This window comes from Barbus barbus (assembly GCF_936440315.1).
Source record: "Barbus barbus genome assembly, chromosome: 22".
NCBI lineage: Eukaryota > Metazoa > Chordata > Actinopteri > Cypriniformes > Cyprinidae > Barbus > Barbus barbus.
In genome coordinates, this window is record NC_136750.1 from 1,389,362 (window position 1) to 1,403,763 (window position 14,402).

General features: G+C 38.1%; 1 protein-coding gene across 1 annotated transcript; it reads right to left on the minus strand.

Moving 5' to 3' along the window:
- Positions 1–4,063: 4,063 nt before the first annotated feature.
- Positions 4,064–13,740, minus strand: LOC306888022 (dual specificity protein phosphatase 8-like). The gene is made up of 5 exons (XM_079446115.1): positions 13,508–13,740; positions 7,807–7,973; positions 7,094–7,253; positions 6,732–6,855; positions 4,064–6,035 (listed from the first exon to the last, which is right to left on the minus strand). The coding sequence occupies exons 1-5, from the start codon at positions 13,614–13,616 to the stop codon at positions 4,988–4,990; spliced, it is 1,608 nt and encodes a 535-aa protein (XP_079302241.1). The 5' UTR covers positions 13,617–13,740; the 3' UTR covers positions 4,064–4,987.
- Positions 13,741–14,402: the final 662 nt, after the last annotated feature.

Below are 14,402 nucleotides of genomic sequence, written 5' to 3' on the forward strand. Positions count from 1 at the left end.
AATATTACTCACTTTATTTGTTTTATAGGAAATCCCTGACATGATTTAGCTCATGGAATAAATGAATCATGGCTCAGCATAGAGTGTGTCCACTATTGCACAGTAATCCACACCACTAGGTGTCAGTATTTCAGTGCAAGGTGACACCAAACCCCTTCCTTATTTGCTGACATTGATTTGAACTGAATGTGAATTGGAATAGCATTATGTGCATGTAGATCAGTTTTAAGGAGTAGCTAGCACAAAGTGGTGATTCTACTCAATTCTTTTTTTTTTTTTCTCCGGTAGTGTGATGGCAGTTACAATACAATTTTTTCTGTTGTTACTGAGGCTCTTTCATATAAAAAACAATAAAACATTTGTCTGATTCATCAGTGTCTCAGCAATGTATGCTCTGCAGTGAATGGGTGCCGTCAGAATGAGTCCAAACAGCTGATAAAAACAACACAATAATCCACACCATTCCAGTCCATCAGTTAACATCTGGAGAAGACAAAAACTGTGTGTTTGTAAGAAATAAATCCATCATTAAGGCATTTTAACTTCAAATCATCACTTCTGGCTAAAATAGGAGTCCATAATCGATAATAACGCTTCCTCCAGTGAAGTCCATCTCCTGTTGTCTCTCACATCAAAAATCCATCAAAATCCTGTTTTGGCTCGTAAATGGTGCTTGATCTGTGCATATTTTTCAGGAGGAAAAGGTATGGATTATGGATTTATATTTTGATTATGAACATGAAATTATCCAGCCACAGCTTCATGTTTCACAGAAATATAAATAGGAGTGAAAACAAAGTCCAAATTCCCTTAATCATCCATCACAATGAGAAAAAGCAAATAATATATTTCTGATGTGCAGCAAAAGATTATTGAGCTTTACAAATTAGTGAAGTGGCTTTAAGAAAAGAGCTAGAGCAGTGAAAATTCCCATTTCCACCATCAGGGCAATAATTAAGAATTTCCAATCAACAGAAAATGTTATGAAACTGCCTGGAAGAGGACGTGTGTCTATATCGTCCTAATGCACGGTGAGGAGGAGAGTTTGAGTGGCTAAAGACTCTCCAAGGACCACAGCCGGAGAATTGTAGAGAAAGGTTGAGTTTCGGGGTCAGAAAACCTAAAAACAAAATTGTCAAACAGCCCCTTCATCACCACATGGTGTTTGGGAGGGTTTCAAGAAAACAAGAAAAATTATCCTAGCTCATCCAAAAACTCCATCTCCAGCATATTCAGTTGTCAGACACGACTGGAACTTCAAATGGGACTGGCTTCTATGGTCAGGTGAAACTCCAATATGAGCTTTTTAGCAGCAAACACTCAAGATGGGTTTGGTGAACACAGGGATAAAAAGTACCCCATGTGTACAATGAAATATACTGCTGTATTTGTGATGTTGTGGGTCTATATTTCTGCTGGAGGTCCTGGACATCTTGTTTAGACACATGGCATCATGGATTCTATCAAATACCAACAGATAAAAAATCAATAAGTGACTGACTCTGTTAGAAATCTTATAATGGGCCATGTTTGGATCTTCCAACCATACAATAGTCCAAACACAAACCTCAAAAACAACACAAAAATGGGTCACTGAGCACAAAACCAAGCTTCTGCTGGTCATTCCAGTCCTCTGACCTGAACCCTGTGGAAAATGAGTGAGGTGAACTGAAGAGAAGAAGCACCGTCATGGAGCTGTGAATCTGAAGGATCTGGAGTGATTCTGGATGAAGGAATGGTCTCTGATCTCTTGTCAGGGGGTCTCTAACCTCATCAGGCATTATAGGAGAAGATTTAGAGCTGTTAAACTGACAAATGGAGGTTTCAAAAAGTATTGAATAAAAGGGTGCCGTTAATTGTGTCCAAAGTGTATTAGAGAAAAACATTTATTTCATAATGATATTTCCCCCCATTTCAAATTCTTATTATCCAATGAAAGGTTAGATTTTTGTGATTTTTTTAAAATAAAAGATCAAAAGGATTAACGATGCAGATTAATTTTCACAGCCGTCTTTGATCATATTTACAAAGAGTGCCAATATTTTTGGCCATGACTGTATATATATATGGTAGTTTTAAGTACTGCAGTTTAGATAACTGTAGCTTGGAAAACTAGTTTAAAAGTATAGCTTCCACAACATTGATGCATATATATATATATATATAGTTATATAGACACAACAGGAGCATTTATAAAAGCACATACTCTTCTAAGGTTGCTCAGTGTTTTTGCAGTCTCTGCATTAGTCGGTGTGTCTTTGCCAAATAAAGCCAGAGGAAGATACTCTACTTGGGTGAGTTATATTTCTCATACGCTCATCATTTTGTCCTTCTCCTAATTACAGTCAAACAAGGAATCTGGCATGCAAAAGACAATTAGGGCTCATAGATTTTAAACCACTAAATCAGTCAAGTACAGTTGTAAATTTAAGTGTCTATTGTGTGTGTGTTTGTGGCTTCAGTAAGGTGCAGATCATTAGAGAGTGAATGGTTGCCTTCATTAGTGATGAGCTGTCTGAAATGTATTTGCTGTAACTGATGTGAAAGTCTTTTCATTGATCACACACACACACACACACACACTTACATGGACACCTACAGAAACAAGGCCTAAATTAGATCCTGACCATATAGAATACAGAGCACAAATCTTGGCCTGTCAAGTGGCTTAATGGAAAGTCTATAACAAAGCATCACAAATCTGTCTCCTCCAAGCAACACCTACCAGACCAGACTCTAACACTTACTGATGAACGTCACTTATACACAATTAGATTTAGATGTTGATTGCAACTTTAATATTTGGAAATTAACCTCAGCTCTGTAATCTGTTGTAGGGTATTCTTGTCTCAGTTTGTTAATCAACCCTTCACAGTCTTTGTCAGTTTGATATTCAGCATTAGTGTAGATGCAGCTTAATAAATGGGATATGCTTTTATATATATATATATTGTATGCATCATATTCACATATAGCATGTGTTGTAAATTATATATATATATATGAAACAAAAAATACCTAATACTTGCTTTCTTAATTCTTTTTATCTATATAATTAACAAAAAAAAAACTTTTTGCATATTATTGCTCTTTTGTTGATTTTGATTGCTTCCATTGTCCTTATTTGTAAGTCGCTTTGGATAAAAACATCTGCTAAAAGACTAAATCTATATGTAAATGTATGTATATATATATGTGTGTGTGTGTGTTTTTTAAACATTATAAAAACATTATTCTTGGTTTTGTCAGCGTTTAGGCAACATTTAGTTTTATCTTTTTGCAGACGTTACATTTAAATGTCAAGCAAGCACTAAGTTTTTTTTTTTTTTTTAATGTTTAAATAACATTTTGGAGAATATTAAAGACCAAATAACGTTGAATGAATGTTCTATTAACTTTACTTGAGGAACGTTTCTTCATAACTTTAAGAGAAACTTGTTAGAACGTCCCGATAATGTTTCCTGTTAGCTGGATCTCTATATATATTACCTTCAAGACAAAATTAAAAATCTGAGAAAACCTCCAATTTTTGATGCACAGGGATGTCCTCATTTGTTAAAAATTTTAAATAAAGTTTTTATTTTTTTCATTTATTTTATTATTATTATTATTCTAATGTTGTAAAAGTTTATCTTGTAAGAGATTGAATGTACGCTTCACATTGTTTATAATTTAAAATCAATAGAAGTTTACGGTTTGTCTCCATCATAAGTAAATTGGGTAACACTTAACTAGGGTCTCTTAACTAGTTTCTTATTAGCATGCATATTACTAGAATATTAGCCATTTATTAGTACTAATTAAGCACATATTAATGCCTTAATCTACATGACCTTATTCTAAATCCTTAATCCTAACCAATACCTAAACTTAACAACTACCTTACTAACTATTAATAAGCAGCAAATTATGATTTTTATTGAGGGAAAAGCCGTAGTTAATAGTGAATTAGTGTTCCCTATTCTAAAGTGTTCCCGTAAATTGTGTGTAGGTGTAGTTAAAAGCCATTATAAATGTGTGTGTTTGTGTTGTATTTGCACCAGAGACTCAGACAAAGACCAGAAGGTTTTCATATAATATATTATTTCTCATTGCCAGAATGAAACCAATACAATAACTTAAACCACCAATGCATGGAACTTTAAATAGACAATTTAAATTGAAGTAAATTTATTTTACACACACACACACACATATATATATATATGTATATGTAAATATGTCTAGATTTATAGCTTAGTACATAGTGCTGCTGGATGCAGCTTGTCTGTTTGTAGGTACCCAGCCATTCTGAGCATGCTCAGTGCACAGTAGTAGGTCTGAGAGTATCTCAGCTTGAACATACACTTCATATTTTCACTCTTTTATTACACTGTTGATAAAATATATAACACTGAATAGTGACATTATTGAATGCAACTGCCCTTATTTACTCAATGTATAGCTAAATAAAACATTGGGCAATGACAAAAAAATAAACGTCGCACAGCAATTACATCTTCTCAAAGTTAAACATACATACAGTTCCCCTTCAGAAGTCACCGTTAAGTGCGACTGCCCTAATTTGCATCAAAAGCAGCATAAACACACACATACACACACTCATTCTTTCATGTTTAGTGTCTTTATATGGTCATGCTAGAAGGATATCCTCTGTCGTGCTCCTTCATTTTGAGTCTATCATAAGATGACATGCCAGAAAAAAAGTCACTCTGTGAGGTCTTTGGTGTGAGTGCATATAGTCTATAAGCTCCTTAAAAACACTTGTAGTCCAGCACCATTCCAGAGACTTGGCTTTTTGCAAACCCAAATGGACAGTGTCTTTAGTGTATCCTTTTACACCTAAACTACACCCTTTCAACCCTAGTTTGAAAAAGGCTTCAGACACGAGTCCCTTTTAGATGCAAAGCTCTTTAACAACAGAACTCTGTAATAAATAAACAGCTTTAGCTGGAGTTATTGCCTTCTTGTTAGATTGTCATCTTTGTCAGGATACCTCAATGACCTCCATGCTGCCAGAGAAACTGGACTGCTTGCCCAGCTTCCCAAATTCCTCGCTGCTTTGCGTTGTGTTAATACCCTCTTCGAACTCCATCTGGCAGCTGCGGCGCTTGTACTTCGTGTCCACTTGTGATACGCTGCACACTACTGCTTTCCCGTCCTCGAGCCAACTGTTTTGAAAGTCCAGCGGCTCCAGTGTTTTGTCTCTGGGCTTGGAGTTGCCAGCTTGGCCAATGCAACTGTAAGCCGCGCAGGCAGGACTGCTGCCAAAATGCACGGTGCTCCCTGTTCCAGATGGTGCCAAATTAGTGCCTAATAACCAAGGACAGTCACCCGTGGGTGTGATAGGAGTGGTAGCTTCATTCGAGCCTCTATGCATGGTCCAAGAAGCAGATGTACCCAGCGGCAAGCTGAGGAAAGAAGGCGCCTTCAAGTTGGTCTCGCAAATGGGATCCTGGGGTCTTGGCACGCAGTTACCCTGCTTCAGACTGAGGGAAAGAGTTAACCTCTCTATGCCACCATTTTCCCAGCTCTTGCTTTTCTGGCTTATCCTGGACTTGCTAGTACACTGTGACTCCACAGGGCTTGGGTGGTTCAACGTTGAAGGGTACTGGCATACTCCATTGCTGTTCTTTAGACTGTCAAGTCTGCAGAGTTTGGGTATGCTTTCCGGGTCCGATGAGGAATTGGGAGAAGATTGCTGGTTTTGGTTTGAGTAGACAGACTTGATGTCAAGGGAGAAGGAGCACTTGAGCCGTTTGTTTTGAAGGATTCGTTCGGTGGACAGGTGAAGAGAGCTTAGGTCTTTCTGCAGCGAGATAGGCGATGGAGGCTTTAGGGTGATCTCTGCAGCTTGTGGAGTCCGATCGCTCTCCATCTTTCGGACCTCTGCCACCTCTTCAGTCGGCTTCCCTGCAAACCTCACAGGGTCACAGGGTAGACTCTTCTTCATCTGCAAGCCTCTCTCAAACTCCAGCAGCTGACCCAAGAAGTTGAAGTTTGGCGATATTGATGGCCGACGGTCTTTCACAAACCTACAGGAACGTCAGATATGAACAAATTCAATTGGATGCCAAAATTCAACGGGTTTTCTATTTTTAGCCAAATCTAAAGACATTTATGCAATTGCTGGTCTGGTCTTGATCTAGCTCAGGCATCCTACTAGGCTCCGTAACTAGATTAATCAGCATTTTTGGTTGGTGAACCAAATATGTGACCCTGGAGCACAAAAGCAGTCATAAGAAGCACGGGTATATTTTTAGCAATAGCGAAAAATACACTGTATGGGTCAAGGTTATAGATTTTTCTTTTATGCCAAAAATCATTAGGATATCAAGTAAAGATGATGTTCCGTGAAGATATTTTGTAAATTTCCTACAGTAAATATAACAAAACTTAATTTTTGATTAGTAATATGCATTGCTAAGAACTTTATTTGGACAACTTTAAATGTGATTCTCTCGATGTTTAGATTTTCTTTGCACCCTCAGATTCCAGATTTCCAGATGTATCTTTGCCAAATATTGCCCTATCTTAATAAATCATACATCAATGGACAGCATTGATATAAGCATCTCAATTTTTAAAAAATGTCCCCTTATGACTGGTTTTGTGGTCCATGGTCATATATGAATATGTTGCTCCACCAGCTAGACTGGAAGCACACAAACTTGTCTATGCTTGATCTGGCAGTCCATAGAGTATCTGAACATCCAAAGAGCTGCAGTTACCTGTAGGCATCATCTGAAGACAGGCCCTTAGTTTTCATGATGTAGGCAATGGCAATGGTTGCAGAGCGGGATATGCCAGCCAAGCAATGGACGATGACTCTGCAGTTTGACACCTTGGCTTTGTCTGTGGATAGAGAGAAACAGCAAACCGGTCAAAAGCAGTTCCACTGTTAAATTGCACACAAAGCATGAGGTCATCTCAATTGCCCACCTCAAATGCTGACATCACTCAAACCTCCCTCAAATGCTGATGCACAGATGGCTCGTGTTAACCAAACCTCTAACCTTAGAGTTCTCTAACGTCTTACAAGCGTGAATACTCCACTGTCCATTCAGCAAATCACAAAGTCTGACATTCTTACCAATGAACTCGTTGGTTTTTTCCAACCAAGGAAGCAGCTTCTCGCAGTAGCTGTCGTTGACGGGAATGCGCATGAAGTGGTTGTCGCTGATGAAGTCAGGTTTGGGGCAGGTGTTACTGGCATTTAGAACATAAGTGATTCCATTCTGAGTCATCAGTTCCTGTTAAAAGATGGAAGTTTTGAAGAAGTTTGTACAAACGGACCAGTTCCAAAGAATTCCACTGACAAATATAGAACTAGGGAAAAAGATAAGTAAAAAACATCTTCCTCGAGCAGATTCCGGCTGTATCAGTGAGTCTGTCACACATGCTAATGCTTTTGTAAATAAGAAATATGTAGAAAGATAATCTGTCAAAAAAAAAATGTTTTGGTGGTGAGTTTCATGTCAACTTGACAGGGCTAACATTTAAATCAACCCAACAACAAGGAAAGTATTTTCCCGGAATGCATTCAGCTGCATGTTATCTAAGTAAGTGATGAGATACGCTACAATTCAGTTGTTCCAAGGTATGCGCAAACACCCTCCTAGTAAAAGAAAACTATTCCTGGTTATCTGATCGTGCCTCATGAATTTGTTATGTCTTCACGACAGGAATTATCGAGCACTAGAAACTGATAGCATTTCCTTGATATGGTGTTATTCAAGGGGTCTGTATGCAATAGTTATACAACTTATTTTTTTAATTTTATTTTAATTCTTGAGGTCTACCAACCTTATTGAGTACGTCTCTCTGGGAGCCCAAGTACAGGTGGGGCAGGATGCGGGTGGGACCGATGTTGGCCACAGGTAAACAGGGTTGGGACAGGCTGAGAGGTAGAATAGTGGCTGGTTTACTCTCACACAGGTCAGGAAAACAGGAAGAGAAAGCTGCAAAGCCACCTGAAAGAGAACAGAGAAGAACAGAACTGTTTTAGGATGAATATATTCGGATATGATTCAGCTTACCACACATAAAACATTGTGTGTACGTACATTGTTCTTACACACACACACATACACACAGTTTGCTGCAAACTCAATTACTTACAGTAAGAAAGGAATAGTAGTAACAATGAAGGGGGTTTCCAAACATCCTAACCGACTGAATTACACATGAACCCCAAACACAAACTCCACAGGGACCAAGAAGCCTTTCCGCCACAACAGAAACATCCTGCCATTTCAATTCTTGCACTAGAATATCCAGTGTACACTTAGTGTACAGTAGATGACCCTCTGCCAGGATGAAGACATCTTTTGTGGTAGTGTTTTTACACTCTCTGAACCCATGTTTACTCTTTCACTCAAGCAAGCCAGTTTGAAGTGTTGGGGAGTAACTAGTTACATGTAACAGAATTACGTAATTTATTAATTACAAAATAACCGAGAAAAAACGTGTAATTAAATTACGGTTACTTATGAAAATGTTACAGTTTACAAAGGGGGTTACATTTGAATATTTTCACACGCATAACGATTTGATTGAATTCTTTCCCAAATTGCATTGAGACACCAATATTTCAGGAGTTTAGGAACAGGACATATGCTTATTTGATAACTGTTTTATTTCTTGCTTGAAAAATTTTGAAATTTAGAAACATAATCAAATAAAGTATTTTAAATAATTACGCTACTTTTACATTTTAATCAGGGTAAACCAATTACATTTCTAAAGTAACCTTCCCAACACTGCCAGTTTGTAACCACTATAGCTTTAGCTGGCGTATCGGTCGACGCTGGGTTAAACCTCCTCTTTGAAAAGGAAATAAGAAAAGCAATGGGCATGGTGAAAGCTGAGGCAGATAGGGTGTCAGTGTCTGGTTCTCCGGTCTCCTGCTTCCTGCATGATCTCATCTCCTCTCGCTGTGACCAGCATCACACAGCGGGAATGAGGCAGGCCACAGGAACACTGACACCCAACCAGAGCTCTGAGGAAGCACACACACACACACACACACTCTCTCACACACTCTCATTGTGAATGATTCCAGTCTAAAGGCCCATTCACACCAGGGACGACGAATATAATGATACAACTAAGATATAGTTTTAAAGAATAGTGAGCCTAATGATAACAACACAGAGGAACGATATTGTTAAAGCCGCTTTCAGAAATATAAAACATTGACAACCAATCAGACACCATCCTGATTGAAAGAGCTCAAGCATTTAAAGCAGTAGACGACAAAACTGCTGCTCAAGCTTATAATTAAAAAAAGAAAAAAACTGTTGTGAACGGGACTTTAGTCTTAGTCTAGTAGAGAATTTTCAACTTTTTATTGCTAAGGACCCCAAAAAGCAATATTATAGACTTTTGGATGTTATATATCATTGTTAACAAAGTGCTAAAAACAAATGATTAAAATGTCATAAATCATTTAAATATCAAATAAACATTTATCAAAATATCATACGTATACTTTTTTCTAAATATATTCCACACAATAAATATCATTCCAAAGCACATTGACAGAAAGGTTTACTCTATAAAATGCTGTTGCATGCAACTCATATCAAATACGTAATTAAAATTGTTTGCATAAACGTTTAAAATAAATTTGTGACCTGCTTAACACTCACCCAACCATGTACTGGCCTCAATATTTATTTGTTTGTTTTTTGGACCATGTACAATATTTTAACATAACCATTTTCTATTCAGTGCATTGCAGATTTATCCAAAGGCTAGGATAATAATGACTAATAATAGGATAATAAATAACTTTATTTGGTGACCTCAGACCTAAACCAGCACTATTCAGATTCACTGTGTTTGTCTTATTCCTTTAAACAACTGAAATAACAACAAAAAAGGAGCTGCTGATGTGGAATCAGTCCATGACATGTTACCCCAGACGGGGCAATGACGTCACTCTGAATTAGTGTTTGCGTTCGCCTGAGTCGTTAGTCTGAGACATGCAGGCAGATGCAAATCAAGCTGAGAGAATGATTGTTACGAAACAGGGAGAGATCGAGAAACAAAATAACGACAGAAGAAGCACAACATTTGAATACAAGCAATAAAAGCAGATGAGCTCATCGGCATGAAGTAAGAGTCGAGCAGATGCATGTAACTGGAGAAGGCAATTATTCATCCATCAATCCATTCGTTTCATCCGATTCAACATTTACTGACCCAGTTCACAGCAGAGAAAGAGTTCTGGACCTTTCAATGCAATGTTCACATGACATCACTCGGCAAGGCCATTAGATATGCTATGTGAGTCAAACCAAACAGACCTGTTTAAAAGACCTTTTCACATGAGTCACACATGACATCATGACCTGCTCTTGTCACGGAAAGAAGTGTTACTCGATTTACACCGGTCTAACCCCAGGCCATTGACTTGACGCCAAGAGTTCAACCAGGAAGCTGTTTCAAACCACTCGCTTGGGGAGTTTTTACTATATAAAAGCTCAAGCTCAATATTCAAATCAGTAATGTGTTTTGTTTAAGAGGGCTGCCTGTTTCCAGCTATTAAAAGCAACCGCCAAGCAGGATGACATCATTGCTCAACAGGCCGTCTCTACTCTTCGAGACACACACACACATGCACCCCAGAAGTTTTGACTAGCACCGGCGCGCGAACATGCTCTGACACGAGGCTTTAACATCCCACGACTAAGTGGCCTGCTTTATGACATCCCAAGCCAAAGTGAAATCAGTTTCCAGGCCGCAGCAAAAGAAAAGCATGTGGAAGGACAGAGAACTAGAAGTCGAGCAGACATTGCCTTGACTGAATTAGTGCAGACCTGGTTGGCTGGCATTCCACAGGCATGATGTCAGCGTGTCCTAGTGCGGACAGACGGCCGGAGCCAATCCGCTCTGAGGGTTGCATGACATGCGGCTCGCTGAGATAAAAATGACTTCATTATTGATTTTAGTGTAGGATTAACACAACCATCTTGTTTTGAAATACAAAACTTCCAGAAAGTGCTTGCATTGAAAAATCTGATTTGAGTGCAAGTGCAATACATGCACAGTCACATTTAAACTGCTATATATATATACTGTATATATATATATAATGTTTTTTTTACCAGTATTTCTGTTATTTCTGACTTCTTTAATATTCTATTTAAGTAAATGTCATTTAATATTCCATTTGTGACCCTGGACAACAAAAGCAGTCTTGAGTCGCTGGGGTATATTTGTAGCAATAGCCAAAAATACACTGTATGGGTCAATATTATCCATTTTTCTTTTATGCCAAAAATCATTAGGATATTAAATAAAGATGATGTTCCATGAATATATTTTGTAAATTTCCTATCGTAAATATATCAAAACTTCATTTTTGATTAGTAATATGCATTGCTAAGAACTTCATTTGAACAACTTTAAAGGAGATTTTCTTAATATTTAGATTTTTTTTACACCCTCACATTCCAGATTTTCAAATATTGTCCGATCATAACAAACCATACATCAGTCGAAGCTTATTTATTCAGCTTTCATATGATGTATAAATCTCAATTGCGAAAAATTGACACTTATGACGGGTTTTGTGGTCCAGTGTCACAATTAAGTATAACAAACCAGTATTTCTGTTATTTTCCAGTACAGATATCTGTTTTTAAATATTACAATTACTTGAGAGGCAAAATGACTTAAGAAGTCTTGGTTTCTGAGAAGCGGATCAAAATGAAGTCAGTTTGTGCTTAAAACAAGAAGGAATACATGACAGTGGGGCTTCTGACTCAGATATTTGTTCTTGTTTTAAATATAAACTCGCTTCATTTTGATCCGTTTCTCAGAAAACAAGACTTCTTAAATCACTGTGCATCTCCATTAAATTAATCTTTATTTAACAATGTTTAGTCTTTTGTACTGAAAAAAGAAGACAAACGTACTGAAAAAGAACAGTGAACCTCAACAAGTGACTTAGCAACTTAATGGCAAGATCCACAAAAATGTGATTTGGTTTTCCTGAACATCTGGTTTGAAATAATACAGCTTCTGAATTAGGATTTAGGAAAAAGCAGCGTAGATCCCCTCTCTGGTGAGCAGAGAGATCTCAATGATATCAGTCCCCAAAAATATCCTCCGCACTCCACATGGTGCGCAGGAGTTACCCTTATAGGCTGGAAAACTTACCCACTTTCAGAGTTTATATGGTGTGATCCAAATATAGTTGTCTAATAAACCTGCCATTGTATATTACGTCTGTTGCCTCTGTGAGGAATTGCTTTTGTTTGTCTTTTGTAAGTTGCTTCAGATAAATGCATTTTGTTTTGTGCAGATTGTATTTTTTTTATAGAACAAAAGCAGAGTTGTGTCTGTTCATTTTTTATTTCATTTCAAAAAGCGCAATGTGCATAATGTGAGTGTGTGAGGACTAAAGACAGATCTGTAGCATTTAGGGCCTTGCTTAGCTGGAGCTTACAACAAGCCTGCTAAATTTGTCGAGCGAGTTCAGACACATTCAGATTTATGGCATGACAAAATGTCATATTTCAAATCTCACAGCCATCAGGTTTCCATACTTCTGCTGTTGATGTCAGCGCATGATAGATCGAAGGCAATTAAAATCTGCTGAAACAGTTCTGCAAATCTTCACCTGAACTTTTGTCCCGCAATGTCCCTAAATTAGATATGTGAGAGAAGATGTCGCAACAAAACAGATGGCATTACCTCATCATTTGACTTGACTATCACATATGCATGACCCAAACGTTTCATTTTAAATATTTCAATATTTCTAAACATTGAAAATTCAAATACTATTCATAAAACATCAGACAGTTTCTATTTCCTCTTATACAGTACATAAACAAAATAGTTGTATAATGTAAAGTACTTAAACATACATGTTTATTGTTGATGTTGTTTATTTAAAAAAAATCATGTAATATTCTAGGCTAGTATAATATAATTATTTAATTTTAAGTATAGAAAATTTAATTAAATATCTAATTAAATATATATTTAATTTAGATATATTTAAAATACCTAACAAAATTCCATATATGATTTGTTTTTATTTATATTATTTAAATTATACTCTTGTTTGCATTCACTTTCACTTTGCTCATAATAAGCAATGCAGTGCTTACCATTCAATCAAAGATTGAAACTCAGGATGACAGGTAACTAAAAATCGACTGCACCCCCTGAAGCAACTTGTCATCAATGTCCAAACATAAGAAGGAGGTCAGAGAGATGCAATAACAAGAAGCGAATAAGACACATGCTTGCATATATGCATGCACATATAGCCTATGCACGCATACTGTAAAGCAATGATGCACTCAGTCTGATACACTTCCCATAACAGAGTGGCAACGTAAAGAAATTAAGGGGGAATGAATCATGCAAGTGCATGCACCCAGAGTGGCAAGGTAAAATTGAAAGGGACATGAATCATGCAAGGGCATGCAGAATCTCACTGTGTATCTAAACCCCACACGCGCACTTTCTCTGTCCAACTCACCTCTAAGATCTCGCCCTTCCTTGATGCGCCTGACGCGCATCTTCAGCCTCATCTCGCTCTCGTGCATGTCTGTCCACAGCGGAGGAGGGATCACCAAATCAACGGGCATCCAGGCGAGGCGCAGAAAACCTCCACAATCCACTCGGAGCTCAGACGAGCGCTGGACAGGGAGCAGAGGTGGAGATGTTTCCTCTGAAGATGAAAAGGCACTCTTTCCTCTTGCGCGTCTCTTCGCTTCTGACTTTGGCTCGGCGCGCTCCAGCCTCTCTATTGTTGAGCCTCCTCCCTCTCGCTCGCTCGCGCCCTCCCCGTCTGTGAATGAGCGCACTGGCTGTGCTCTACTGGGGCCTGTGTTCAGTAATAGCTCATGTGTAAAGCATGCAACCACATTCCTGACTCATCAGACAACTATGCGGCCACCGACTGGGAAGAGCGGCTCAGTGCGCGCGTGTGTTTGCAATCAACAAAGGAGCCCTAGTTGCTTTCGAGCGACCCCTCTGCTTACTATATAGTCATCGCTGTTGCTTATGTAATGGCACATCATTATCACGCGCATGACCTGTGTCCTGTCACTGGGAAGTCCATGGGATGTCCGTGTTGACTCACGGCTATAGCGCTAGAAGAACAGTTTGTTCTGGAATCAATAGGCGTTAATCACGGATGACATCATTCATCGATCATTAGCAGTTAATCATGCATAATCACATCATGATGGGATAGAGCCAATCCATTACATGTCCTTTGCTCTATGACAGATGCAAATGCAAAAACATGTAAAGTGCTTCGTTAAACCGCAGCATTTTGGTGATTCTTTTTGGTCAAAAAAGGTTCTTTGTCCTTTAATGGCCTTTAATCAACCAAGCTGACATCATGATGGGAGAGATTTTGCCCCTTG